This window comes from Euwallacea similis, chromosome 5 (assembly GCF_039881205.1).
Source record: "Euwallacea similis isolate ESF13 chromosome 5, ESF131.1, whole genome shotgun sequence".
Taxonomy (NCBI): domain Eukaryota; kingdom Metazoa; phylum Arthropoda; class Insecta; order Coleoptera; family Curculionidae; genus Euwallacea; species Euwallacea similis.
This window is the reverse complement of record NC_089613.1, coordinates 1,767,251-1,793,739: the sequence shown is the minus strand read 5'-3', so window position 1 is coordinate 1,793,739 and position 26,489 is coordinate 1,767,251. Positions and strand designations below refer to the sequence as shown.

The following is a 26,489-nucleotide window of genomic DNA, read 5'->3' as shown; positions in this document are numbered from 1 at the left end:
AGTGATAATTACGAAGCTACAGGGCTCAAATCACATTTTCATTCATATTTTCTAATTTCTTTAAGTCAATTTCACGAAATTTCGTATCTGAAGATGTTTTAGGATGCGAAATTCAAATGCATTGACGATTTTGGTGTATCTTCTAAAGGGCGCCACAGGCGGCCATTAGGAGTCATTTAATCTGCTAAAACTTTTTTGTGCCACGGTGTATGTCATTTTGGACTAGATAAATCTTTTCTCTTACCTTTCCTGCTTAAAAAAGGTATACCCTATTGAAGTCGCTAGAAAAAATGGTTTTCAAGAAAAACGCATTCAAAGCTAATAATGCATGCAAATTATCTTAAAATTATTTCTCGTTCAAAAAAATGTTTTAAGTTTTTCAAATACAATTATTATTAAAGTTAAAACAAAAATAATAATTAACAAATAAACAACAAGGAGGAATAAAATTAATTAATTAATTTAATTAATTTATGTAAATTTTTGGTTCAATTTTTGGAAAAATATAATATTGCTTTTTTAGTCTTATTTAACCCATTTTAAACAAAAATAGTAAGGTTTTTTCCAGGTAACTGCACATTACTTATTGTATAATGTTTGCATACATATCTATTACTATTAAATTTTAGTTTAATTCGAGACGTTCCAAAACTGTCAGGTTTGGCAACACTGTATTAATTATGTGAAGACGTCAGTCTGCTTTTAGAATAAACGAATTATACTTGCAGTAAAATTTCAATCACATTAATAATTTGGCTCTTATGGGCACATTGCTAATTTGACTTTGTTAACCAATTCATCTTTTTCTATAGGTTGTGAGGGTGGTTCTACATCCGACACAGAGAAGCTTGAAGCTGAGCAAGATGACACAATCGATTCTAGAATTAGTGGCAGTTTGGCAACATCTGCTGCAGCACTAATCCGCTCAGAACCTACTGACAGCTCGGCCTTGGCTACTTTGCTGCGCAATGAAACCAACGACACCGCTGATCGACAAAGAGAACGGAGGTTTGCTTGTCCGTTTTGCGGAAAGTACGTTAAGCGATTTTTTTCAGTAACGTTTTTTTATATCGACATGATTTTAGGTGTGTCAGATCCAAAGAAAACCTTAAACTGCACGTAAGAAAACACACAGGAGAACGTCCCTTTGTTTGTCTGTTCTGTGGTAGGGCTTTTGGTGGGAAGAGCGACTTGACGAGGCATTTGAGGATTCATACTGGAGAACGGCCCTACCACTGCGACATGTGTGGGAAGTGCTTCGCACGCGCAGACTACTTGTCCAAACACCTTACAACGCACATAAATACGCCGCGCTAGACGCACGTCAACTTTTCCATCCTTTTCTATCCATTTTTACATGTCTTTTGCTCCGAGCCACTGGCCTTTTCGTTTCCTTAGCTCGAGAACCCTTCAACAGGGTCAATAGGCCGATCTGCTGCTCTATTCCCTAATGGGAAACGGAATTAAATTGGGGATAGGTCATTAGTATCGCTAGCAGCACCTTGAGGAGTAACAGTTGGAAACTGTTGCCTAGTACCGTCCTCAGTACCAGCCTAAAACGCATCCGGTTCATTGTTTATTTGGCTGTGAATAAACTTTAGGTTTTGTGATATACTTACCGTAACAGATTTTTATTTACTTTTTTACAGATTGATGAACAATAGTTAGTGAGTTACCAAAACTTAAGCAATACTAAGTGGCATTGACACAGTTTCTCTAGTCAATGATTGTAATATTGCAGAATTCGTCCGATATTAGTCTTTGTTGAGGATCTCAAGCTTTACGAAGTTCGATAAATGAGTGAATGATAAAATATTTCAGTAAACTTTTATATTTATGGCATCCAACTATCAATTCTTAAGATAAGAGGTAAAATGAAGACACAGAGATCTAGGGGCATGTGCATGTGCAGGGTGTCTCAACTTCGACTCTCATCATAGGAATCTCGAAAACCATGAGCGATGATTATATGTAGTCAAAGCTATGCAATTAGGTGATATATTAGTACATAAAATATTTTTTCAAAATCATTCAGCGCTTTTTTTAATGATATTGACGTGACTATACAAAGTATTTAATAATATACTATAGAGTATCCTATTCAAAAAACATAATTATAGTTAATTGCGAATAATTCCTATAGCTTTGAAAAATAAGTTACGTCACTGGTCCTATGGCAAAACTTTTCAGAATCGGATTTTACCTTCTAAATATCCTTGTTGGATACATGAATTATAAAGGGGATTCCAAAATCCAGTTTTTTTAATACATTCTATATAAAAAACCAAAATGGCGACGACTTATCTGTCACTGCTAAATTTCGTTTTATCAAAAAATTCCCGTAAAATCTTCGAATTTGAGACACCCTGTATAAATAATGGACAATGAAAGTTTCCAAGTTTGATAAGTGACTGAGGTTGGAAATTTAACACATGTTTTAGCGTTGTTTACTGACAAAACTCATTTTGCATTCAACAACAGGAAAAAAATGATTTTAGTGTTATCTAGTGAAAATTCAAAATTATATAATATTTTTCTGAGCAGGGATCATCGGACCTGTGACTCATATATCAGAAATCTATGTAAATTTTTGAGTAAATTCAGAAATTCTTCTAAAAAATACAACTTTGATTTGTACAGACTATGGTACCCTATAAATTTCTAATAAATTTCAAAACATAGATTTAGCAAAAATCTATGTTTGTCTAATTTTTTGAACCCAGTGAATATTAGCTGTTCCAACAGAAAAATAAACCAATTCCATATCATCAGAAATATATACAAGGTTTATAGATAGGTACTACTTGTTAACTGTTTCTGACGATTCGAGGATACTTCTTTGTTGGAACAAACTTGTATGTGTTCTCAATGACCTATTGAGAAATTTAAAATAATGGAGTGTAGTGACGAGTGTCTTGATTGAGTCCAAAAAGTAAATGGACATATCGATTCTTGAAAGCCTTTTTATCATTAATTGTGTAAATCTGTTCGGATTAGGGCTTGCTCTCAGTTCCGGTGGTACATGTTTCCTCTATTTTTATTTGACACCAATTTCTGTACATACTTTCCACTCATAGATGGTAAAAGGCTGAATATGAGGTTTTGTAAGACTCGTTACCTAGGGAAATAAATTAGAAACAATAGCAGATTAATAGCAAAATTAAATATCTATTTATTTCAGAACCTTAACTATAGCGGAGGGTGAAATGTTTCTTTATTGTTTTGCCTTTTTTCTTCGGACTAATAGAGTGAGAGAGTTAAAACTAAAAAGTAACAATACCCGAATTAAAACTGCAGAATAGCAATACTTGGAATACAATTGAAAATATTTACTTCATCATGTTTCGTCCGTAACTACGGAAGACTCATCAAACGCGGTAAAATAACGGTTGATATTTATTAATATAAGTCCTGCCTTTTTCTCGACGCTTACTACTGACTGGTACTGGGCAGTGCAGAGTCCGGTGTATTTATGCGTTCCTTTCTATCGTGGTGGGGGGCGAAGCATCGGCGCAGTAGAGAGAGTTATAGCTCAAGCTTCCAGGCCGAATTAAGTTAATAAATAAGATAAATAAGTTAATAAAAAGTTCATTTTTCTACAAAGTTGTTGTCGTACATGAATATCTCGATTGCGTCTTTAATAAACCTTAGACAAAACTAGTTGAATTGATGTAGGTTATTCAGTTTATCAAAACATTAGTAGCTTGGTCAACAAAATAATTTCCATTAAAATGAAAGCAGAGAAAACCATTGATTGATTTCCATTTTTTATTTCTATGAAAATTATTGACTCCATTTCACTAAATCTCGGTACCTTGAAAGACTTCTCCTGTGATCGCTCGAAAATGGTACATGACATAACAAACCGATAAAGTAGCACTTAATACATGAAAGTGAAATATTGCACATGAGTCGCAGACGAGGGTGGTAATCACCCGAGTATGTTAAGAAACTTCCTTGTGAGTTATGTGTCCTATTTGTCTTACGCCTGTGGGCTATACACAAAAAAAAACTCCCCAACGCTATTGAAAACTAAACTTGGGTCATTTTAGTGGAAATTCAACACTTCATCATTGTAGATGTGCTCATGGTCACTTTCATACTGATTGCCGACAAGGCGATATTTTTAACATTTCGAGACATTTTCTTGAAATCTGAATAAACCAGCACATCGAGCCAGTAACTGTATACTGACCAGGGATCTATTTTATCCTTTAGTGACCTTTTGTGCTGTTGTATTGTACGGAGAATATTAAATAACGTACAGAACACTCGGCTGTTGCTGAACATACACTCTTAATATCGGTTCCAACATGACTTGCTACCATCCAAAAATTACTAGAGAGGCTATTGAGATATTTATGCAGAACAACAATTTTAATGGGAGAGAATAAATTAGAGCATATAATTCGGAATCAGACTAGAACTAAATGTATGACTTTTGACATGCTCCATGTGCGCAAATGCAGAAGCTTCGCCGCCGTCTTCAAGGAAGAGACGGATAAATAGACTGAACTCTCGAGTTACTTTTTCAGTTAGCGTCGAGACGAATCATGGGATTTCGTTATCATCGCTTTTAAGAATGTCCATGGCAGATGTGAACGAAACGTTAGAAAGCAATTCCAATGGATCACGGCTTGGATGGCCCTAAAATGTTTCCAATTATATTTTGACCGCCCATGAAAGCCTTTACGGTCTAATAACATCCGAATTTCTAACAGAAATTTCGTAAAGCTTGAGCTCCTGAATTCCTACCACATAGAACAGCGAGTCGATTTCACGTAGACGATTATATACATCGAAGATAAAGATATTTAAAGAAAATATTCATAGCTATTTATTGAATATAAGTATGTCCTGTGCCAAATCAATGTACCTCAAGTTTTAAAGTACTACTTATTCGATAATATATTGGCATAACCGTTCGTATTTCAACCGCTAAGCCCCAAAAAATGAGTCACTTTGATTTTAATTCAGAACAAATTACAGCGCCTATTTTAAGAAATAACAAACTGTCAATTCAACACTGAACATGCTTTACTTAATTGCAAGTACAGTCATGTGGCTAATTTTTTAGGGAGTAGCTTAGTACTAGGGGTGAACAAGTATGTAGTGAATAAATTTTATTTAAATGTTTAACATCGAGGTTGATCCAGATAGTTTCTATTTTTTTATTCCTCATATATTACATAAACCACAGAGCGTCATCGAACAATAGACTATTATACTGTAAGGTAAAATAAGAATAAATAATATAAAATGCATATTTTGGTTGTGTGTTAAACAATCGCAATATACCTCATAATAGTGAACTTTATTGATGATGTTAAACATTTATTATGTTCTATTATCCATTATAATATACAATGACATAATACACAAATATAGAATAGTTAAGAATAATAATTTTTATACAGTAAAAAGCGTTGGGGCAAATTTTGATATTTAAGTTCAACAGAAATTCTTCAGTTTCTGTAACACGAGGGTGCCTTTAAATCTTCATTTTTATGGTGAACATACATTTAAGCTTATCTTGTACGTGTAAATTATGTATTACGAGACATTTGGCACAAAATTATTGTTTCGAGTTAATATGTATCTACTTCATGAATAATCGCTGAAAATCGGTTGGAATTTACGGTCAAAAGTAGCAAAAGAAATGTATGTGTAAATCACCATCTGTATAGCAATACAACAATGTCCCAAAGCAAGCCCAATCCTTCCAAAAATAAAATATAATATATTTTAAAATGTAATGTTTTTGCTACAATATTGTTGTATATAAGACGTTCTTAATCTAAAGATAAATGTTCCTACTACGTGTGAATAGCATTTAAGTATATTTTTATCCGATGAGTGTAAATAATGAAGAAGAAGATAGGTGACAAGGTTTCATTTCCAAACTGACTCTAGTGATTTTTCTTCACAAAAGAGCGTTCAAAATATGAAAAAATAACTTAAATTGCAATATATCTTGTCACCTGATCTATGAAAAGACACAAGAAAAGAATTGTATGAAAACAAAAACAAAGGAGGGGCATAGACTTACTTCGTATTTAATCGTGAATTTTGATGTTGTTTGTCGATGTCTACACTTATAAAAGCTATAAAAAATATTACAAATATTTTAACGCAAATTTGAAATTTAAATTTGAGGTCATGGATATTATGTTTATGTAAAGTCCCTTCCCAAGCTTGAAATAATTCTTCAGGGTAGTTCAAGTTATCAAGTTAGCTCTCAGGATAGCAGAGTGAAATGTATTGTTTTTGAGAAATTAATTATAGTTGCTCGCCAATCTTGCACTCAACTCATCCTCATCTAGTTAAAAAATATGTTACGTTAAAGCACTAAATATTCACTGGTAAATTAATAAAAAATAAGTTTCACTCTAGTAGGAGTATAAAATCTGTGAGTTAACTTTAGGGTTGCTTCTCAATTCCCACCTGAGTCATTACATCAATGGAGGAATTTACAATTTTCTTTTCTAGTAAAGAATGTTTTTCAAAAATATCTAAACATTTTTATTTCACCAAAAAAAATGCGCTTTAATTGCAACATAAATATTTCGACGACATTTATACAGATATTTAAGATTTGGGTACATACTGGGCAAATTTCGATGTTTGCATAGGAAATCTCATTAACTATAGGAAATAGAGAATAACGAATAGAGTACTCTCAGTTTCTTTTTAAAAATAAGTCTAGAGAAATGAAATTTTCGGTCGTCTTCTGTTTTCGAGTTAGAAGCTATAGTTAAATTTTCGCCATGTTTAATAAACGCTCGCCACTTAGTTATATGTTATGATAGCTACATAAATATGTACCTATATATAGATACATATACGTAACACAAATAGAAGTAATTGTCCTCATAATAACATTATTAAGGCAGTTATTGAGTAGATTTCAATGACATTAAGGACATTTTCATAATTCGATCAGTTTTTAAGTTATAACTTAAAGATGTGTATTTACATCTTTAAGTATCTAAGCATTATTAGAAAGAGATTTTTTTCCTCCCAATGAATTATGACATGTTCAAACTACCATGATCGAAAGTTACTGTTTTACAAAAACAACTTTTTACAATAGATATATGTATAGATTTACCGATTCATAGCGTGCTTTATGAGATGTTTGTTTAATTAACAAATTGTCGACAATTCTGTGCTTATTTTGGGTTTCATTTATCCTTATATTGTTTTGTGAAAACTAGGAAAAATATATATTGAATTGTTTTATTCAAAGTATAATTCAATTCAAAGTACCTTTGATATTACTTCCTACGCCTATTTCATTCGGTATCCTGAAAGAAGAGATCTTAATAAATGCATATTTTTGTAGATTGCAAAAAAAAATATATCCCATTAAAGAGCATTTAAAAGAAATTAACGCCGAAAACTTATAATATTGAAGATGGTGAGTTCGTTCACATCAACGTTCTATGATAGAATGTTGTGTTTGAATGTCCACCATCTTCAATATTGTACGTTTTCGGTTTTGGGTTGGTCAAAATGCTCCATAATTGGATGTATTTTCTTTCGATCTCAAAAAAATGAATTTATCAGATTGTCTTCTTTCAGGATACCGATTAAATATATTTCGGACGCAATATCAAAATTGCTATTACTTTCAATAAAACATTTAAATACATCATATGATCTTAATTTTCGTAAGACATAACATTTTTGACTATTTATTAATTATTCGAACAACCAACAATGCGCGTTATAATTAGGTAAATCGGTACACTTATTCTAAACAAATAGTTTTGTAAAAAAAGTAACAAAATGTAACTAAAACAACTTTATATTATAACTGAAAATCTAGTCGAATCTCCGCAAAAAAGTGTCCTAATAATATAGTAACTATATGTATATGTAACTAATATAATAACGAAACGAACAACGTTTATGGAAAATAGCGAAAATCGAACACTCTAGCTCTAGCTTCTAGCTTGAACCCAAAAGGCAACCGAAAATTTTTAATGACTCCACTAAATTTGGTTCCAAAAAAAACATCGAGAATACTCTATTCGTTTTTCTAGCTCCTATAGTTACCGAGATTTTTTACATGAATATCGATATTTGCCTACTCTGTACATGTTACGTACATGTACCAGAACTTTTTGAATCATTAAATACTAAAAAAGTGTATGTACGCGTAACATGAAATTTAGTAAATATTATCAAACATGTTAATCGCAATAAAAAAAATGATTTAAACATTTCAATTTGCCCACATTAAAAAAATTATCACACCCTTCAACCTTAAATTTTCCACGCCAGTTGGAACACCACCCGTAGAAAATTTCAAAATTTATCAGAGTTGTGAACATTTTATAGGATAAGTCTTGGACTTGTACTATTTTTATTAAGTTCTTTTACACGATGTTTCGATCAGTGTCATCTCTGCTCATTATTAGCGTTCTGTGAAGGCGACGACCCTTCAAGGAATAAAGACAGAGGAACTTGATTGGAAAATCAGGATATTCTTCGACAAAGCAAATTACACAGCAATATAAGCAAAGAAGCGGAACATGGAAAAATTACCATTATTATCTGTTAAAACTTTTTCAGCAGGCAAAAGAATTAAGAACAAAGGGAACAAAAAGTAAAATGAAATGTCACCATAATCATGGATTCTGTACTGTATGAGGAGAAACTACAAGTTTTGATAAAAGGAAAAACAAAATAATACCTGACGACACCATATCTTATCGTATCATGTACAAAATGACATTTTGAAAACTTATAATGGAAATATCTGTGGTAATATATCAAAAATCCTGTAAAAGCATTTTGTTAATATGAAGAAGAACCAAATGATGGATTAACTAACCAATTCTAATTTTTATATGTCGTCGAGGTGCATCATAATTTCACAATATTGAATTCTGTCCGAGTCATTATTAACAATTTCATGAAGATTTGCAATTTATAAAGATAAAACTTATGAAATTTCAGTAATTTTCATATTTAGTCGCGAGATAAGGCTATCGTAGTCTCCTGACAAGTGGATAAAGTTGGATTTATCGCAAACTGCTCTACAACTTAAATTTTTTCTCCTTCGTGAAGTATTAGTGCTTGATCGCCTTTTATACTCGGGACAAAACCAGTTTCTTGAAATTTAGTTACCAGTTGGTACACGTATTCGCATTGCTTTTTTAGCTGAATGCCTCTCGTTACCTGGCCCTAAGCAACATTGATCTCGGTTTCCAGGGCTAATCCAATGAACAGCATTTCCACACATTCAGCTACTCTATACGATATTTCTTTAATAATTTGAAAACTACTTTACCAAATTTACCTTTATGAGGTTCCATTGAAAAGCATTTTTTGAAGGCTTTAAGATAAGGTTTCACAAACAGGGGTTTGCCATATAAGATTATTTAGTATGAATGAATGAATGGGGATACGTTAAAATGAGTTAGTTAATTGGCTTCCCTCTCCATATTACAAAAGTGGTTTCGACAGATTTTTTTATATATTTTTTTGTTTTTCAGTATATTGATAAATATAGCCATTGCGAGTACTTGATAGTGAGCAGAAATAGCACTACTGGAGACGGAGTTTAAAAAAACGTAAAAAAGGCAATGGAAGTCGAAGAATTACATTTAATAAAATAATTCATCTTTGTCTACCACATTCAAACAAATATTAAAATAATTGATTGAACTTTTGATAAATATTATTGTGGAATTTTTAAACGAAACAAATTAAAAATGAACCTTTAGTATTTCTCAGCGGTATTTGAAACATTTTAAAAACCGGTTTGTGTTTTCCCGTCTTAGTTTTAGGATCTACTAAAGTATGAAATAGAATAAATTTTAAAAATGAAACAAAATGATCCAATTTCTTATTTTTTTAATTTTAAAATCTGCTTCTTTTTGTACAATCCATACTGGACTTTGTACTAGTCTTAGCGTTTTTGATGGGAAGCGTGGTGGTTGAGTAGACTAGCAATCTTATCAAGGAAAATGCAAGGTGTGAGAATACATTTTTTTTGGTCTCTAAGAAATTAGGGTAAAATCCTAAATATATCTCAAGAGTTACCTGATAAATTCTCAGAAAGAATTACTATTATAAAAATGTTAATTTAGTCAAGACTAGTTTTGTTTCATGAAGCCATCGTCCTATCAGATAAAATTTTCAAAGAAGATTTTGACCGTTCCCAAAGGTCTTTCGAATTTTCGCTATTTGAATGACTGAACAATGACTCTGGTTGATATTATGTGATTATACCTACCCTATAAATGACGTCGTAATAAATGTTATTCCGCATTATTCTTGGTGAAAAGAACAATAAATTCCTGCAGATAAACGTAAGTCTATTACCTAGGTATATATCATGTTAAGTGCAGTTTTAGCAGAATTTAACTTTCAAGTGTTCAAATTTAAAAAAAATCATTTTTGAATTTCTGAAAAACTACTTCAGACTTGGGCATCGTAGTGTATTAGAAGTTCATTATGTATTATAATAAATAAAATTAATAAAGTTATTGTGGATAAAAAAAATCTTTAGAAAAATGAAATTTTCCAGAAATCAACGCAAAATTTCATCAAGCAAACTTAATTGAGACACCATCAAATCAAGTAATTTCCGCTCTTTTAGAATTCGAAATTAAATTTCTCCTCCACCTAAATAACATCAAAACTAAAACGTGAAAGAGAACCGAAGATCAAATCGTACCGTTCATTAGAGATCAAAAGTTTTCTGAGAAAGCAATTTTTTTCTGAGTAGCGAATAAGTTTCTTATATAAAGACAAAGACAGTCTTATACATAGAAAATATACAACAGTTTGAACCTTAAAAATATTAAGTAAATCTTAAACAAAGAAGTTATAAAACATTCATGTGCGGCACACGTCGAAGGTGAGATTGCTCAGAAAAAAATATTAAAGAAATAAAATGGTGCTGAACTATATGTGAATGAATATGTGATATAGAAATGTTGATTTGTAGGATTTTAGGATACATACTGATTTTAAGAAGATATTTTAACTGATATTTTTAAAATCTCAGTGTCGCCCGTTCTTACTATTCTATAGTAAGTTTATATAAATGTATTTTGATGTTATGAATCGTATAATATTCCATACACAGTATGTGTACAAATACATCGAATTCTTATATCCACTTAGATGTTTCATTTCCTCCACTATTGTAAAGACAAAAATAAGATCTAGATCAATCATTAACCAGTCAAAATTTTAATTTTTAATCCGAATAAATTCTATGGTTCTCTATAGTTCTGTGGTTCTCTTTTACATTACGAAGAATTCGAGGTAAAAATCCTGAAAATATTTTGGTTTTTTGAGTCCGAATTATTGTAAAGAGTACTAATCTTTAGAAAATCGAGTCGATTGGGAATGGTGGTTTACAATAAATTTCTCGAATTGGTATATTCCTTCAATTCAAATCCTCCCACTAGAAACAATGACACAGCTTATAGTTATGAAAAATTAGGTAAGTAATAGCCGTAAGGTTTTATTAGCTTTCTTTGTCATTATTCCTTTAAATTGAAACTGTGAACGAAACAGAAACTACTATCTAGGAGTTTATAGGATTAAAAAATTTTTGTAAAGCTAGATTAACTAATTCCTCAAAATTTATTAAAAGTTCACCGTCTTAGACTAAAAAAAAAACAAATTATACGGGGAAAGTTTCGTACTGATAAAAATAAATACGTATAGCGAAAAGTTGGTGGGTTATTTGTATAAAGAATCAAGCATTCAAGTAGAAATGTACAGAGGATGTTGAACAACTCAGCGACACATGTTTCTACTTATTGACTATGATGAAGCTAATAAGTAGAAACAAATGTGTATATATATATATATATATATATATGTACGTATATATCGTGTTATCACAGCAGCTGTAAATGTCCAGAGCAGCTGTATATATCCGGATTTGTCGAAAGTTTGTGTTTTCAAGTTCTGAGGGGAGGAGGGCAGCCGCCTCGTTTTACCCTCGCTGGGTAGCCCCTTGTCTTATTAGTATTTTTAAAGTAGAATTTTGTCCTGGGTCAAAGCTATAATATAAGATTTTGTTCTAACATATCTAACCAATTTCTTGGATTTGAGAATTATCTGTTTCATAAGAAAAATATATTCTCGTTCATTCGCTTTTAAAATTAATAAAACCAAACCTAGGGCTCGGAAAGATCTGTTTCTATCATTGTTGTTTCAAAAAATGCTACAGATAAGACACGTTTTTCGTTCAACAACAACGTAAAGAACTACAACGACTCAATCTACGTGAGATACCCTACCTACGTTTTAAGATATTATTGAGTAATAAGTATAATGTTAAAGAATTAAATATCCGAAGATTGGATTTCAGCATATTAGGGGAACTTCAGTTGCTTTGGTTTACAGAAACTTAAAATGACAGACACAGGATTTTCTATTTGAACAATATAACTTTGATTGAATGTACCTTTAGAAGGTGCCACTGTCATTACGGAAAATAAATTAAAAAGTTAAATAGTTTCTCAGAACCCTCCTAGTCAAATTAACGTGACCACCTGGTATAATTATAACCTACAAATCTTTTTTATAGCTTTTTCTATTGTAATTAAAATTTAAATATTTTTTGTTCTTAACCATGTATAAAAATTTTCCAATAAGGCCATTACCTGGTGTTAAGGACTTTAGGTTATTGTTTCTTAGCGTAGTTTGCTTAGTTAATTTGTTTTGTATTTTTAGTCCCTTAAGTTACGCCCATGGGCATCGATACGTATTTGAAGGATTCCATCTGGGCGCCAGACCATCGTACCCATCAGGCCATATCGAAGGGCTCTTTATGGCTGGGAAATACGCTACTAGTCAAAGGAAGCTTTCTAAATTGGACCTTTGCCGCGATCCGCAATTCGGCGGATCGCAATACTTCAATGAAAGCGACTTGTATAGGTATTTGCCAGATGGCGGCGATTTTATGACCTTAGGCGCGACCATTGCCCGCAATAGCGTCTGGTATTGGTGCGCCCCTGGGTGGAGTTCCTCGGGTTTAGTACTTAAGGGATGATCGCAGTAATTTTGCTCTCTTTGACCAGTGCTCGCTCTAGACATGTGATCGTAAACGTAACTCGTAATCTTCCCAACTAAGCAAACTCCCACTTCATACTTAGACCAATGCTTTACCATTATTTATATAAGTGAAATTTAATACAGTCCACTTTCGTAAACCAAATTGTTGTTTTCGTGGTTTTCGTTTATCGAAGGAACCTCAACACCTGGCATAGATAATGTAGCCAATAATACGTAGGTTCAAAAAAGTATTTAAAAATATAATGACAAATTCGGAGTTAAGGAAATTTTTGATAGATACTCACCGAAACAATTAAATATCGAAAATGTGAATATTGAATAAAAAATATTAAAACATGGTATCATTGCGAAACTAAACAAATGTGTAACTATTCAAATTGGATGAATTAACCATAATAAAGCGAAAGTGGTTTGATATCAGGAAATGAGATAAAAAAATTAATATCTGTCCTACTTCATCATATACTAGACAGTATTGATCGCTAGACACGAAAGCAAAATAAATCATCACTACAACACGTATACGAGATTATACGGTGGCATCGAATCGACTTTAGAAATATCTCAAGTTATGTTTTTGTTATTGAATCCAAGCATTTGTTATTGAGTCAAGTCACTTCAGCTTATTTGCAAACAAAATAAAGCACTTATAGTAGAAATTTGAATTCAGTGATTTTGCGTGAGTGATTTTTGATATCACTTTTGATATTATTTTTTATGTTCCCATCATTCACATTAATAGCATTATCTAAAGAATCACCATCATGTATAGTACTCTCTTCCTTATTTTAGGGTCATATCTTATTTTAAGAGAAGGTATACACTATTTTAAACACAATTTCAATATTAATAAACAAATTAACAGGTAGTTCAGCACCAGGAGCAGTTCAAATAGTTAATGGCACAGTAGCTAAGGATGGAGAATTTCCCTATATAGTATGCGGAGATATTCGTAAGATTATACCTTAGACCAATTTTTGTACATTTTAGGTAGAACTTCGTAATGTAAAGAATGTCTTCCTGTGTGGAGGATCGATAATTGGGGAAAAATGGGTGCTGACCGCTGGTCATTGCGTTGAAACTAGGAGTGTGTAAGTTATTGTTTAGTCGTCATGTAAATATCGTTAGCACACCGCTTTATCTTTAGGCAAAACGTGGTATACGGCACTAATATCTTATATAACACTAAAGAAGTGGACACCTACATCAATGTTTCGAAACTATATTTGCACCCAAAATTTAAATATAACTTTACAACAGTGGGTGCAGTTCCTTTGTATGATATTGGAATTGTGGAAGTAAATACTACAAATATCAAAATGAACTTCCTCTAATTAACGAACGTTCTCTAGTTAGAAAAACCATTTCCATTTTCTGATAAAGTAAGCCCCATCGTTCTAACAGACTCCTATTTTGTACCATACCACATTAATGGAATTCTTTCTGGCTGGGGCACCAATTCTACGAATGGTTCTCTTCAGCATGAGTTGCAGAAAGTTACACTGCAACTGTTAACTGCGCAAGAATGTATCGACCAAATTACTAAATATAGTGGTGAGGATTTCTTCAATCCTATACACAATCTTTGTAGCGACGACTACTGGAAAGGAGAATGCTTTGTAAGTTAGACTGATTTGGATCCTTTCATTTTTTTTTCATTGTACAGGGAATGTTTTGCAGGGTGATTCAGGAAGCCCCTATGTGATTGATAATATTCAATATGGAGTTGTATCATGGTCTATTAAGCCTTGCGGAAGCAATCCAGGAACTTACAGTCACATCGGTAATCCTGACTACCGTGATTTTATTAAGAATATTACCGGCATCTGATTTTAAATAAACTGAAATATTCCCCACGGCTCTGTCATTTTCATAGAATTATTTAGGAATTTCTCTCAGGTCTCTCCCGCACTTCAAGAGATAATTTTGGGGCGCAGTTTTCCCTGTAATCAACTGATATAAATACTATCGTGAACCTGAATACTTCAACTCAAGCCCTGGAGCCTTGGAAATGTGATTTAAGGAATCCCTTTTTAAACGAATTTTCAAAAAAAAGCGCGGAAAAACGCATAAAACACGATTCTGTAAACATCTCAGAGGTTAAAAAATATATTACAACATGACTCGTGCTGCCTGGTTTATAGAGCTCAATGAGACGATTCATCCGTCACTCGAATTTAAAATTTGAAATGAATTTGAAAAGTGGCAAAAGCTCCGCCCCTTCGGAAATTCTCATTAAAGATTCTAAAATTTTGAGGCGCTCTTTTTCGCTCTACTTAACACTATGCAACAACTATAAATATATACAACTTATGCTGAACTTAAATACCATCAATGACCACGTATCCCGGAAACTTAAAGCGGCATTATGTTACATGTATTCAAGTCAGTTGCGAGAAGTAGATTAATTTGTGATATTTGCTAGAAGTGATTGCTCCACAAGTTCTCGAGTTATTAGCTCTCAAACTTTGAAAAGAGGGTAGGTACATATGTATATACCTCCCGCTTTGCACGGAAGAAACCACCGCGCATAATTCGGCCTAGAAGCTAAGAATGTGTTAAGTATCGTAGAAGCAAAAGATAATTTATCGTCAAGAACATTAAGACTTTGTTCGTATTAATAGCATAGCACTATGAACATTTTTCGTTCAACATTGTGAATAAACCGTAAAACCCAAAAAACTAACTTGAAAAGTTGCATAAAGGAATTAGCTCCAAACTAGACAAATTTAGAAATAGGGAAGAATACTTAAATAGGGAACTCGGAACAATTTTAGACAATTAAAGGTAAGTAAACTAAATTAAAAAAACTAGTAAGATAGATATTTTCCTTAACCAAAACAAGAACATTGCAAGATAACCAAATATCGAAAACGAATTAGAAACATCCCAACATTACCAGCAGAGAGTCGCAGAACAAAACGGAGAACACAACAACCTGAATGGCAGGGTGAAATCTACAAATAAAGCAACAAATGGACAAACATGGAAATTCCATGACTGATGGAAATATATTTACACAACATAAAATGAAGGCGTTGACTTGTTTGTTATTTTTAGCTTCTCTCGTGAGCATTAAGAAGACCATTGCAAAGATTAAAGCTGAAATTGTTTACATGAATGGATCGGAATTTTTTGAAAAAGAAAGTAAGGGAGAGAAGGTAGCTCGAGAATTCCTTTGATCGTTCTATATCAGCGTTTTGAGTTGGTTAATTTGACTAAGTGCCTAAGTTAAAATTAAAATTAACATGATGTCTGATGATGCTTTAATTTGAGCAACTGAAAAGTGACAAAGTTTTAACTAAAGGTATCAACACATTTAGATAGAGATATCAACTTGAAATTTTGTACGTATTACGAGAATTTCCACGATTTTCAATTAGTTTGAAAAGTATGTAAAAATACACATAATTTACCCATAAATACATATGTTTCGTGTGTGTTTGTTCACATTTGAATTTCCAGACATATAATAAATTATGATAGAAATAAGGGGTTTCTTTAATTACATTTGAAAAATAAACTGAAAAAGGATGACAAATGTGGAAAAACTGAAAGAGGCGAAAACCTTTCTAAATTGGACAAGGAATTGAATCTTCGATAAATAGGTAATCAGTGGCCTTTGACAAAAAAATTCGAGGTAATAAATGGAACCTTGACAACCATCAAAAGTAACACCCTACATGTGTCGTCAACAATTTGTGAATTATTTGTACGTCTGTAGAACAAACTGATTAGTCGCGGACAGAGCCTCGATCCAGTATCTGCAGGTCTTTGTGTCACTTCGACCATGCGACAGCCCCTTAGGGCACAGATTCAGATCAGGGCCCCTAGGAATCACTCCAACCTGATGAAGACACTTACCAACGAAGTTACAATTATGGCTTTAGACCACGTGTATTCGCATCTAACCTCAAAAATAAAAGTAGACAGAAAAATAATAGTGCTCGTTCGACGGCCAGGACGGAATGATTTCAAACATTAAATATTTCTATTAAAATTAAATGTATTGCTGCGTCCTCTATTTGAAATTTTGCTAAAAACTCCCATTAGCAAATAGAACACAACAGACCTTTTTACCAAATTTGTAACACAACTGCCCCTCAACAGATGTCGTCACGGTTATTAAGTATCGATTGAACGCAAAATTGCCAATTAGTCAAAATCAGCTGTTATTTGATTATTTTCACATAAGTTTCCTGGCTAGAATCATCGCATTATTCACATTTTAAAAATGTAAACGCCACAGTAATTATTATTATGCAGGACAGTGCCAAAATCAAATTGTTAACGATTTCATTTATTATTTTTACGCCCATAATTTATTTTAGTTATCGAACTTCTTTGTCCAAAAATCTGAAAGAGTCTCTGGAAAAGGATGTTCTGAAGTGGCTGGAAGAATTTAAACTGGAAAGACACGTCGTCGTTTTCAGAGGAAACGGTAAGCTTCCGCTTAAAATTATGATATGTTTATTTTTTGCATAAACAAATACTTAACTCAAATGCACCCACGAGAATTAAAGAACATAAGAATACAAAGCAGTAATTGAATAAAGGCAATTCAAACCAAGACACTTCCTTTTTGTTTACTTGAATTAATTTAGCTAATTAAATCGCCTTTGATGTATATTCACAACAATAACTCGATATCTTTATATTTATTAAGTCGTTGAAACATTGCAATCAATCAATCAATAGCTTTATTGGGGTTATTTTCTTTTTCCAATCTACTACACTGTTCAAGTTAGAGTCATGACTTACGGTTTGAAACAATATCATAAATAATTTTTTCAATCAAATATTAATATTGTTACGATTGGCGTCCGGCTACAGCAGTTAAAAGACGTACGTAAAAGAGTTTATTCTGGGCGCTGGGTCAAGTGATTTACTGCTTCTTTTTATGTATGTCAAATATTCTGGTATGTTTGTTTATGTTAATGTTTGCATGTTTGTAAGAAAATTGTGGAGTTCTCTAGTCCTATAATCTTTAGCTACATAAGAAGATCATTGTTAGAAGCGATTTACTCTAGGAATAGTATAGCTATAATATTGTAGTAAGTGATATTAAAGCATTTAGTAGTGAAATAATAATTTATTAGTGGATCATTAGTTAACGAATGGAAGTTATTGTGTTCATTTGTTAAGTTAATAAATAGTGTTTACGTTGAAAACGTGTTTACATGAATAATTTGAACTCCCGAAATCGCAACAAAATATAGGGTTCTGAATTAAAAATCAAAAGGTCAACAAAAGGCCTAAACTTTGATGAATTAACTACTAGAAGAGCGTGTCATAAGAGTCATCTGGTCCATAGTAGTCTCCTGTAATCGTGGTTAAGAAAAAATATGGTTTAACACAGTACTGTGTCAACTACAGAAAAGCTAATGACGCATCCACAACTGACAGCAACCGATTGCCAGGTATAAATGATACCTGGGCAACTTCCGAATCAACAATCAGAATCGAAATCATTCTACACTTTTAATGTAAAAAGTCGATACTGGCAAGTAAAGAAGTCCCGAAGGCAACGAAAATACTGCATTTTTTACTCTGGACTATGTCAATTAACTACTGTGTCTTTCGGACTGTGCAACTTCCTTCTCATCAATTTTCGAGAGACTGGTGAAATTGTTTTTGAGAAAACCTGTCTTGTGTAGACAGATAGAAGAAAACATAAAAAAGCCCAAATGTAGAGTCGTAGTCAGTCAATTAATTGTTTCTGACAGAAAAGAATTAGAAATACTGAAGTAAGTCCACAACGGAACAAGTGGAGGTCACCTTTGTGTTAATGAGATTCTGTCCAAAATCAAAGACCGATTCTGCTGATTAGCCCGGGGAGTATATTTTTTTCTTTTTGTTCACCAAGAAATGTTTATACGTCTCTCTTTCTTTTGGGCTAATTTCGAGGACTCTAAGCCCTTACAGAAGAATGACCGAACTTAACAACCAAAAGCATAACCCCTTAGTTTATGATTCACATTTCTTCAAAAATATAAACACAATCCTCTACGATCAACAGTTGATTTCATTGAGCGAGACCATAAGTGCCAACGTTTAAAAGTTAAAATTAATTTATCTTAGACGGCAGCCTAGCACCAACTTCACATCCAGCGGTGTATATAAATGGAACAAGAAAATTTATTGATATTTATCTTTTAATGCCAAATCTGAATTCAATGTTGAGTGTATAAATACGGCTTTACAGATCCATCTATTGGATGTTCCTAAAATTTTACTACAATCTTCAAATTGAATCTTCTCAGATCACTATAAGTAATATTGAGACACCCACCCAGAGCAATTCTATAGGTATATATTTTCTTTTCTACTGAAAACGAGATGTAAAACACTTGTTTAACTACAAATGTTCAACTTAATACCCTGAGCTGCAAATGCCCCAAAAACGACAATATTCCCCACATCATAAAACAAGGTTATCACCGCCTCGTTTCAGAGGCATCCCATTAGGTTAAATTTGTTATTTCGACGTGAAGTCCCTGCCTCAGAGCTTTCAGTCCCATTCGGACTCCCACGTTTAGTCTATACCATTTTTCGTTCGTATTTGTCTTGTGTGGTTTCTAAGAGTGGTTTCTAATCATATTAATTTCAATGGCACAATCTTCTTTTATCCCGTAACAGTCATTTATTAACCCTCTCTTGGTCGAACAACTAATACGATTAGGGGTAACTCTAGGTGGCCTATTAGCCAAACACCCACCAGGGGTCTTCGCTTCGTCTTTCTGTAACGTCGAAATGTTTAACGTCACTGCATTTCGTATTCATTGTTGGGAGATCCCGGGGCTGCAACTGTCTTTGGCACGGTGTCCTAATCGCTGTCTATATTCATACTCTTCCGGAACACACGTATCCATCATATCGAGATTTCCTTCGAAAAATTTAACCGCTCTACTGTAAATCGTTTTTCTTGTTCTTGAGTTTCTTTAAAAAATTTTCTCAGGTATCCTTTTTAATTTATTATTAATTTATAATCACGAACACAAGTTTCACTTCCGCAACAATCAATCTTTGTCTCCATTCATCAACCTTCCTCGGTCCTTTCATTTATTAACTTTATCGAAAAATGAAAAATTCATATCCCTTTTTAGCTTGAAACACGACTTAATCGACGACTTAATGGAAGTAATGTATCACTTAAAATGAGATTTTGATACTAGGAATATTAGTTTCCCTTCTGACCTTCTTCATCTGTTATCATTATTCAAGAAAAAGAAAACAATAAACAACCGTTACTCTTTAATCAGTTAACTCATTAATCTAACGTTTATGGAAATTCTTTATACTTTTTGTGTCTTTATTCCTAAGCTCTTTGCTAAATACCACTTCCAAGCAATGCCCAAGGTGGCACTGAAATTCCAGAATACTTAAATCTGTACATAAGCACACGTGGGAATAAGAAGAGTTATCAAAGCCTTTTTTCTTCTTAGTTGCAGTTCAAAGTTGATAAAAAAAACTAACTATTAATGAGATCAGCGATAGCATCTTACATTTCTGTTTCGAAATGTCGAATTATTCTATAATGTCATGTAGTACGTATTTTGAGATTACAGTAAACAATTGCTCCATTCTCAACATTTCATTAAATTTAAATCGTAAATTTTCCAATTTGCAATAATTATCACAACTTACTGCATTTCTCAAGAAAGCAAGAATTTCGGCAAGTGTCGGGCTTCAAATGTGCAATATGATATATTATTTAAACTTTTTTTCTCTATTTTGCGAATTGCAATATTTCTCACGCTATCTGCAGTGGCTAAAAATATCTTCGCCTTCTTATTGATCATGTGAAGGCTCAGCTCGGTTTCCACCACCTGTTGAAGATCCAAATTTGTCACTGGAACTCGAGAGTAAATTGTAACTCTCTTATATCTCTTTTTCGCTATTTTCAGGCCCTCCGTTGCCTGATGCTACGACAACGCACTGTTTTTTCCACTTTGAAACATTTGTACTAGGAGTGAAATAGTCGCAGAATCTTCAAAGCGCTCAAATTATTTAGGTATATATATCTTATTATTTTAGGTATATCTCTTGCTACCCAAACCGAGGAACTGCCAGACCTCTCAGCTCCCGATGAGCAGCGTCTCCGTGAAGCAGCCGTTGCTCTACAACAGCGCCTGGTCCTGCTACACTGGTTAGCCAGGCAGGGCCTACAGGGTTACATGGCCAGGTTGCTAACGATGGGTGTGACCCGATTAGAAGATGTTTATTGGCTAGAGGACAACAAGGCTAAGCAAGTCTTCAACAAAGGCGTGGGCGATTGGTCAGCAGCCCGACAATCGTTGCCGATCTCAAAGGGCGACTTGGACAGATTAAAGGCTGATCTCTGGTCAGAAGTGGTGAAGAACAGCAACCATCAGGACGCTTGGACATGGGGTATTTCTTCACGGAATATTTTTTGCATTTTCATGAATTGGGGCGTGTTTCTAGGTGGCATGTTGATGGTTTCAGTGTCTGTAGCTGGACTGATCACATTAGTAGTCATGACCCAGCCCTCCTTAGCTCCGGAAACCAAACATACCTTATTGCAGTATGTCACTGGAAAGTACCTGCATCCATCTAACTGCAAGGTTTTAAATCTTCCTTATTAATTAGTAATTTTCATTCATTAAACGTCTCCTTGAAGGTGCATTTTCAGTGGAATTTACCGCATCCAGTAGGCAAAATCACATGTTTCACTGTAAACTTTTATCAACGCAATAGACAGCCTTATCCGATCTGTGATACTGACAATTTTAATGTAGATATTACTGGAGGCCCCAGGAAGGTCGGTTAATTATTTTTTGTGTTTTCGCTTAATTTATTCCAGTCCTCTTTAGTTGAATGTAATAACAGAACTGGGGTCTCCGACTGACCCCAACAGCGCAAATGTGGCTAAAGTCATATTTACCGTTCGCCATGCCGGCCAATACCGGTGAGTAAATCCAACTTTACTGAAAACGAATTTACACGGATAACTCTATAGGATTTCGATAATGATAAACAACCATCATGTAGCCGGAAGCCCCTTTTTCACAGTATTCGTGGCAGGATTGGCATACGCGCAACGCACTGTAGTGATCAGACACTGTAGCACTGTAGTTTGTACAGCCAACGTGGCTCATATCTTATACATCGAGCCAAGAGATGAATATGGCAATATTTGTAAATATGATTCCGATCTTACACCCACTGAGGTACTTAGATTTATCCAAAATCTAAACAATATCGAATCAATTAGCTCTTCCAGGGATATTTAGTTCAGATAGTTCCTTTAGGATCCGCTTCGCGAGAGAGTATAATAGATTGCGAGGACAACTATTCAGTAACTTTGGACTATGACTGGAACACAAATAGAGTAAGCGTTCAGCTCAAATTTGCCAAACAGGGATGTTACCACGCCACGATTAAGTATAATGGGACAGAGCTTCATAATGGGGACTTCGACATTATCGTTTTAAACAGTATGCTTTGGTGATAATCCCGATTTTAGATTATTAATAGTGTTTCAGGTGTGGATTCTACTTTAGTTCAAAAAAACGTGGCGATAAAAAGCCACAATATTTGCTACGACGCGAAACTGATTAGTGTTAAAAGCGACGTTTTAGTTAAGCCCAAAAAAGTGCTGTGTTACGTATCTCCGAAGCAGCTTATAGTCAAAGAGTTAATTCTGAGATTTATACCAAAGAGATTATTCACTTTTAGGCTATGTCCTTCGACTAAGGTATGAATACGTTACGTGATAATTTCCAGTATTCACACAACATTTTTAGTTTATATTTCAATCGGGAACTCTTAAGGCAAGTGACACAGGCGATGATTCGTTTTTAATCGACGACGGGTGCCAACCACGAATCGAATTAATCTCAAAGGACCGAAATGTTATAGCCGCAACTTTCGCGCAATTCCTCCTCAAGAATATGGGAGGATCTGAAACCTTCAAAGTAAAAAACTCCAAAAATCAAAAATTGTATCAAAGCTCCATGAAAACATTGCAGGACAAGCAAGACTTTTTTTACCACGAAATGAGAAAGTACCATCAAAAACATTACCATGAAAAGCTAGCGATGGAGGTGAAAAGAGATAAGTTACTGGAAAGTAGCATGAAAGCTTCCAAGAACTTTTCCGTCTCGGACTGGTGCAAGAATTTTGAAATTAGCTTCTCGGGAGAACAAGGTAATGATAATATCCAATTTAAAAAAATCAGAATCAGATGTAAAGGCAATGAAAAAATTACCGGTCAAATAACGGCAAAAAATTACATAACACTGACGGGGAGTTGTGGAGAATTGAATTTAAAGACAACGTCGAAACGAATATATGAACCAAGAAGATATGACGGATTTCCTATTTTATTAAAAATGGTAAAAACTTATCTAACAGCTACGAATTTATCAGGAACCAACACGTAGATAACTCGAAAGTGAAAATAACAGAAACAGAACTCCGTAAAAGTTTCGATATCGTTATTACGAGCCAAATAACGGTGAACTCGAAAGTTGGCGATCGTGATCAAATTCTGATGAACCTTTCGTAACGACTATTAGATAACGGTAACAGAATGGTTAAGACCTCATAATAAACTTAGGATCTAATTAAAGCTTGCTACTTAATTTTAAAGTGAGCAACGACAAAACAGTTTTTATGAATCTGGCAAAGGAGAAAAAGAATAATTAAGTATCAGGTTTAGTAACGATGTATGTACATGTGTATCAGTAAGTAACGGTAACAAAACTGTAAAAAATTTCTTTATGTGGTGGAATAAAAATTAAATAAACATTTTTAAGTTTGTTTCTGTGACCTGTAGGAATTGATTGGGGCGGGCTACGTCGAGAATGGTTCGAGCTCATCTGTGCCCAACTCTTCGATGCCAAATATGGGTTATTTTGCAGTTTCCATGAAGGACAGCAATCGTTAGTGCATCCCAACCCCAACAGACCCCCTACGTTGAAACTGAAGCATTACGAATTTGCCGGAAAAGGTGCTCCATATTCATCTGTTTGTTTTTTTCAACAAATATATGCTTTTTCCTTTGAGTAGTTGTTGGCAAATGTCTTTATGAAACTGCCTTGGGAGGATCTTACAGACAATTAGTGAGAGCCAGATTTACAAGATCGTTTTTGGCTCAAGTCATTGGCCTTCGGGTTCACTACAAGGTACTTTTGAGCTTTACGTTTGATTGCCTGTTTATTTTACTATTATTCTTCAGTATTTCGAACAAGACGATCCAGATCTCTATTTAACAAAAATTAAATACCTACTAGAAAATAACATTGATGAAATCGAGACTGAGGTCTATTTCGTTGAGGAAGAATACGACAATACCGGGCAGTTAAATAGAGCGGTAATTTGAACACGTTTTCCAGTATTGTTTATAAACTCGCATAACCGTAGGTAGAATTGATACCCAACGGAACAAAAATTCGAGTAAAAGACAGCACAAAACTGCAGTACTTAGACGCCTTGGCACAATACAAACTGGCCACCAAAGTGAAAGACGAACTGGAAGCTTTCCTCAAAGGTCTCAATGAGTTAATCCCCGACAATTTGCTGAGCATTTTTGATGAAAACGAATTGGAAGTAAGTAAATTATTGTGAAAATTTGAATTAAAGATAATTTCCTAGCGGATTTTCCAGCTATTACTTTGCGGAACCGGCCAGTACAGCTCGGCCGACCTGCGCGCGCATCATGTTCTAAATGGAGATTCGTCCGAGTTTAGGAGGGTGGTGGGTTGGTTTTGGGCAGCCGTCGGTAATTTTACTCAGGAGGAAATAGCTCGCTTACTACAGTTTGTTACTGGGTGCTCGCAATTACCGGCAGGTGGATTTGCGGAATTGACCCCAAGATTCCAAATTACCGCTGCTCCCACATTCGGCAACTTACCCACTGCGCATACATGGTAAGTATTCGAGTCACATAAGAAATCACTAACGTCATAATTTGTTGAGAATTAACAATTCCTTGAGTTTTGATGCAGTTTTAATCAACTTTGCCTGCCAGACTACGACTCTTACCAGCATTTCGAAAAAGCCCTGCTTCTTGCCATCAGCGAGGGAACCGAAGGTTTCGGTATGGTATAAGCATCTCCTGTTGTTAGACTGATTAAAAAAACAGTACTCTAGATTAAAGTATTTAGACATTTAAAACTGTACGCACTTCGATCTTGATTAGAATTCTTTTATTTCTGGATTTCGAGTAAAAATACTTATCGTCGTGAAGCCTTGTATTTATTAATTATAGGCAATAAAATCGAAAACTCTTGACGTTTCGCATATTTATAATAGTATACTTTTAATAGTAGGAATAAGCCATATAAAGTTTTTCCATTATTTTTATAAGGCTTTATACATAGAGGATAACTTTTACCCTTTAGATTTAGAAAAAATCGTAAACGAGTCTGTTTATACCTCAAATAAATTGAATGGTTTTAAAAAAACAGCTATGTATTCGTTAAGTATACAATAGTTGAGTTAAACTGATTCACTAGAATTTTAAACGAAATAATAGGTTTAGATGTAAAGAATGCGTGTATACAAGATTTTTGCATGAAAACTGCAATTTGACAACAACGAGGAAAGTGTTACTGACAACAGAGCGTGATTCAGTTCATTAAAATTTGGTTCCGATTCTGTACTTCTGGGGAGTAGAACATTTCCGGAGAATAACTTCAAAAGTCCTATCAAAACTGTGTCTGCATATACAATATTAAAAACACAAATCATTTTGACGTCATAAAGAATATGGTCTTTGAAGAATTGAGGTGTAGTGTATTTTAATACTTTTCTCGTGTTTTAGGACATAACAAACCGTGCTATAAACGCTCCGGCTTGTACGTTGTTGGACATTTGTAGGTTACTTTCTATATAATCAGTTTATAGTTGTGCGATGGGCAAGTTTCACAATGTTTTTTTAGTTACTAGTGACAACATTTTTGAATTTTTTTTTTTTTTTTTTTTTTTTGATTTGATTAATTTTGAACGTCAAAAAATATTTTGCCCATGGCTCTATAACCAACTCAAATGTCCGAGAAAAACAAAACACAGTGTTTTTTAGTAAAATACGTAATATTAATAAATACTAAAAAAGTCTAAACTATTGTTTTTTTATTTGTTGATGACACCCTTTATGTTTAAAAATGAGACACCGCGGTGCATAAATTGCGACTCTAAGCAGTATTTTTTTTATTAAGTAACCCTTAATATAGGAAGTAATGGAAATACCAAAGAAGGACGGAGAGCAATATTGAAAAAAGATTAAATTATGAAGTAATTTGTGGAATGCATGGATGTTTCGCCACGGACGAAGTACAGTATTGTACTTACGTATAATGAGCATCATTCCTCAAGAGAAACTTGTCCATAGGGAATGATAGCTCCATTATAAACTCCTGCAATAATATACTATTCCCCAACATTATGTCGAAATATACCCATTCCGA

The 26,489-nt window shown here is 33.8% G+C and overlaps 3 protein-coding genes across 8 annotated transcripts in view; all 3 read left to right on the top strand.

Annotated features, from left to right (window-relative positions):
• The window catches only part of LOC136409178 (GDNF-inducible zinc finger protein 1-like), a 79,158-nt gene extending 68,018 nt beyond the window's left edge, over positions 1–11,140 (top strand). For all 6 annotated transcript variants that reach the window (XM_066390524.1, XM_066390525.1, XM_066390521.1 and 3 more), the window contains 2 exons: positions 813–1,032; positions 1,086–11,140. In XM_066390524.1, coding sequence (XP_066246621.1) covers positions 813–1,032; positions 1,086–1,317 — 452 coding nt within the window. In that variant the 3' untranslated portion in view covers positions 1,318–11,140. The remainder of the gene's footprint in view (positions 1–812; positions 1,033–1,085) is intronic.
• Positions 11,141–13,727: 2,587 nt separating this feature from the next.
• Positions 13,728–14,907, top strand: LOC136408892 (chymotrypsin-2-like). The gene is made up of 6 exons (XM_066390099.1): positions 13,728–13,872; positions 13,922–13,992; positions 14,047–14,147; positions 14,204–14,354; positions 14,409–14,675; positions 14,737–14,907. Exons 1-6 carry the CDS (start codon positions 13,821–13,823, stop codon positions 14,884–14,886), a joined length of 792 nt encoding a protein of 263 aa, XP_066246196.1. The 5' UTR covers positions 13,728–13,820; the 3' UTR covers positions 14,887–14,907.
• Positions 14,908–17,216: 2,309 nt separating this feature from the next.
• On the top strand, positions 17,217–26,015 carry LOC136409007 (apoptosis-resistant E3 ubiquitin protein ligase 1-like). Its single transcript, XM_066390272.1, has 16 exons — positions 17,217–17,497; positions 21,094–21,447; positions 21,502–21,641; positions 21,698–21,838; positions 21,891–21,985; positions 22,037–22,247; positions 22,301–22,514; positions 22,563–22,774; positions 22,824–22,994; positions 23,049–23,226; positions 23,858–24,031; positions 24,091–24,206; positions 24,260–24,394; positions 24,445–24,630; positions 24,688–24,950; positions 25,029–26,015. The coding sequence occupies exons 1-16, from the start codon at positions 17,317–17,319 to the stop codon at positions 25,129–25,131; spliced, it is 2,874 nt and encodes a 957-aa protein (XP_066246369.1). The 5' UTR covers positions 17,217–17,316; the 3' UTR covers positions 25,132–26,015.
• The last annotated feature ends 474 nt before the right edge of the window (positions 26,016–26,489 follow it).

What these genes read in the sequence shown, in the direction of transcription:
- LOC136408892 (XM_066390099.1), top strand. Translation starts at nt 13,821, where the DNA reads ATGTATAGTACTCTCTTCCTTATTTTAGGGTCATATCTTATTTTAAGA. An exon ending in TGCGTTGAAACTAGGAGTGT is followed by an intron (nt 14,148 to 14,203) that starts GTAAGTTATTGT and finishes CTTTATCTTTAG; the next exon opens with GCAAAACGTGGTATACGGCA. An exon ending in ACTGGAAAGGAGAATGCTTT is followed by an intron (nt 14,676 to 14,736) that starts GTAAGTTAGACT and finishes AATGTTTTGCAG; the next exon opens with GGTGATTCAGGAAGCCCCTA.
- LOC136409007 (XM_066390272.1), top strand. Translation starts at nt 17,317, where the DNA reads ATGCAGGACAGTGCCAAAATCAAATTGTTAACGATTTCATTTATTATT. An exon ending in TCAGGACGCTTGGACATGGG is followed by an intron (nt 21,448 to 21,501) that starts GTATTTCTTCAC and finishes GCGTGTTTCTAG; the next exon opens with GTGGCATGTTGATGGTTTCA. An exon ending in TAGCTTCTCGGGAGAACAAG is followed by an intron (nt 23,227 to 23,857) that starts GTAATGATAATA and finishes TGTGACCTGTAG; the next exon opens with GAATTGATTGGGGCGGGCTA.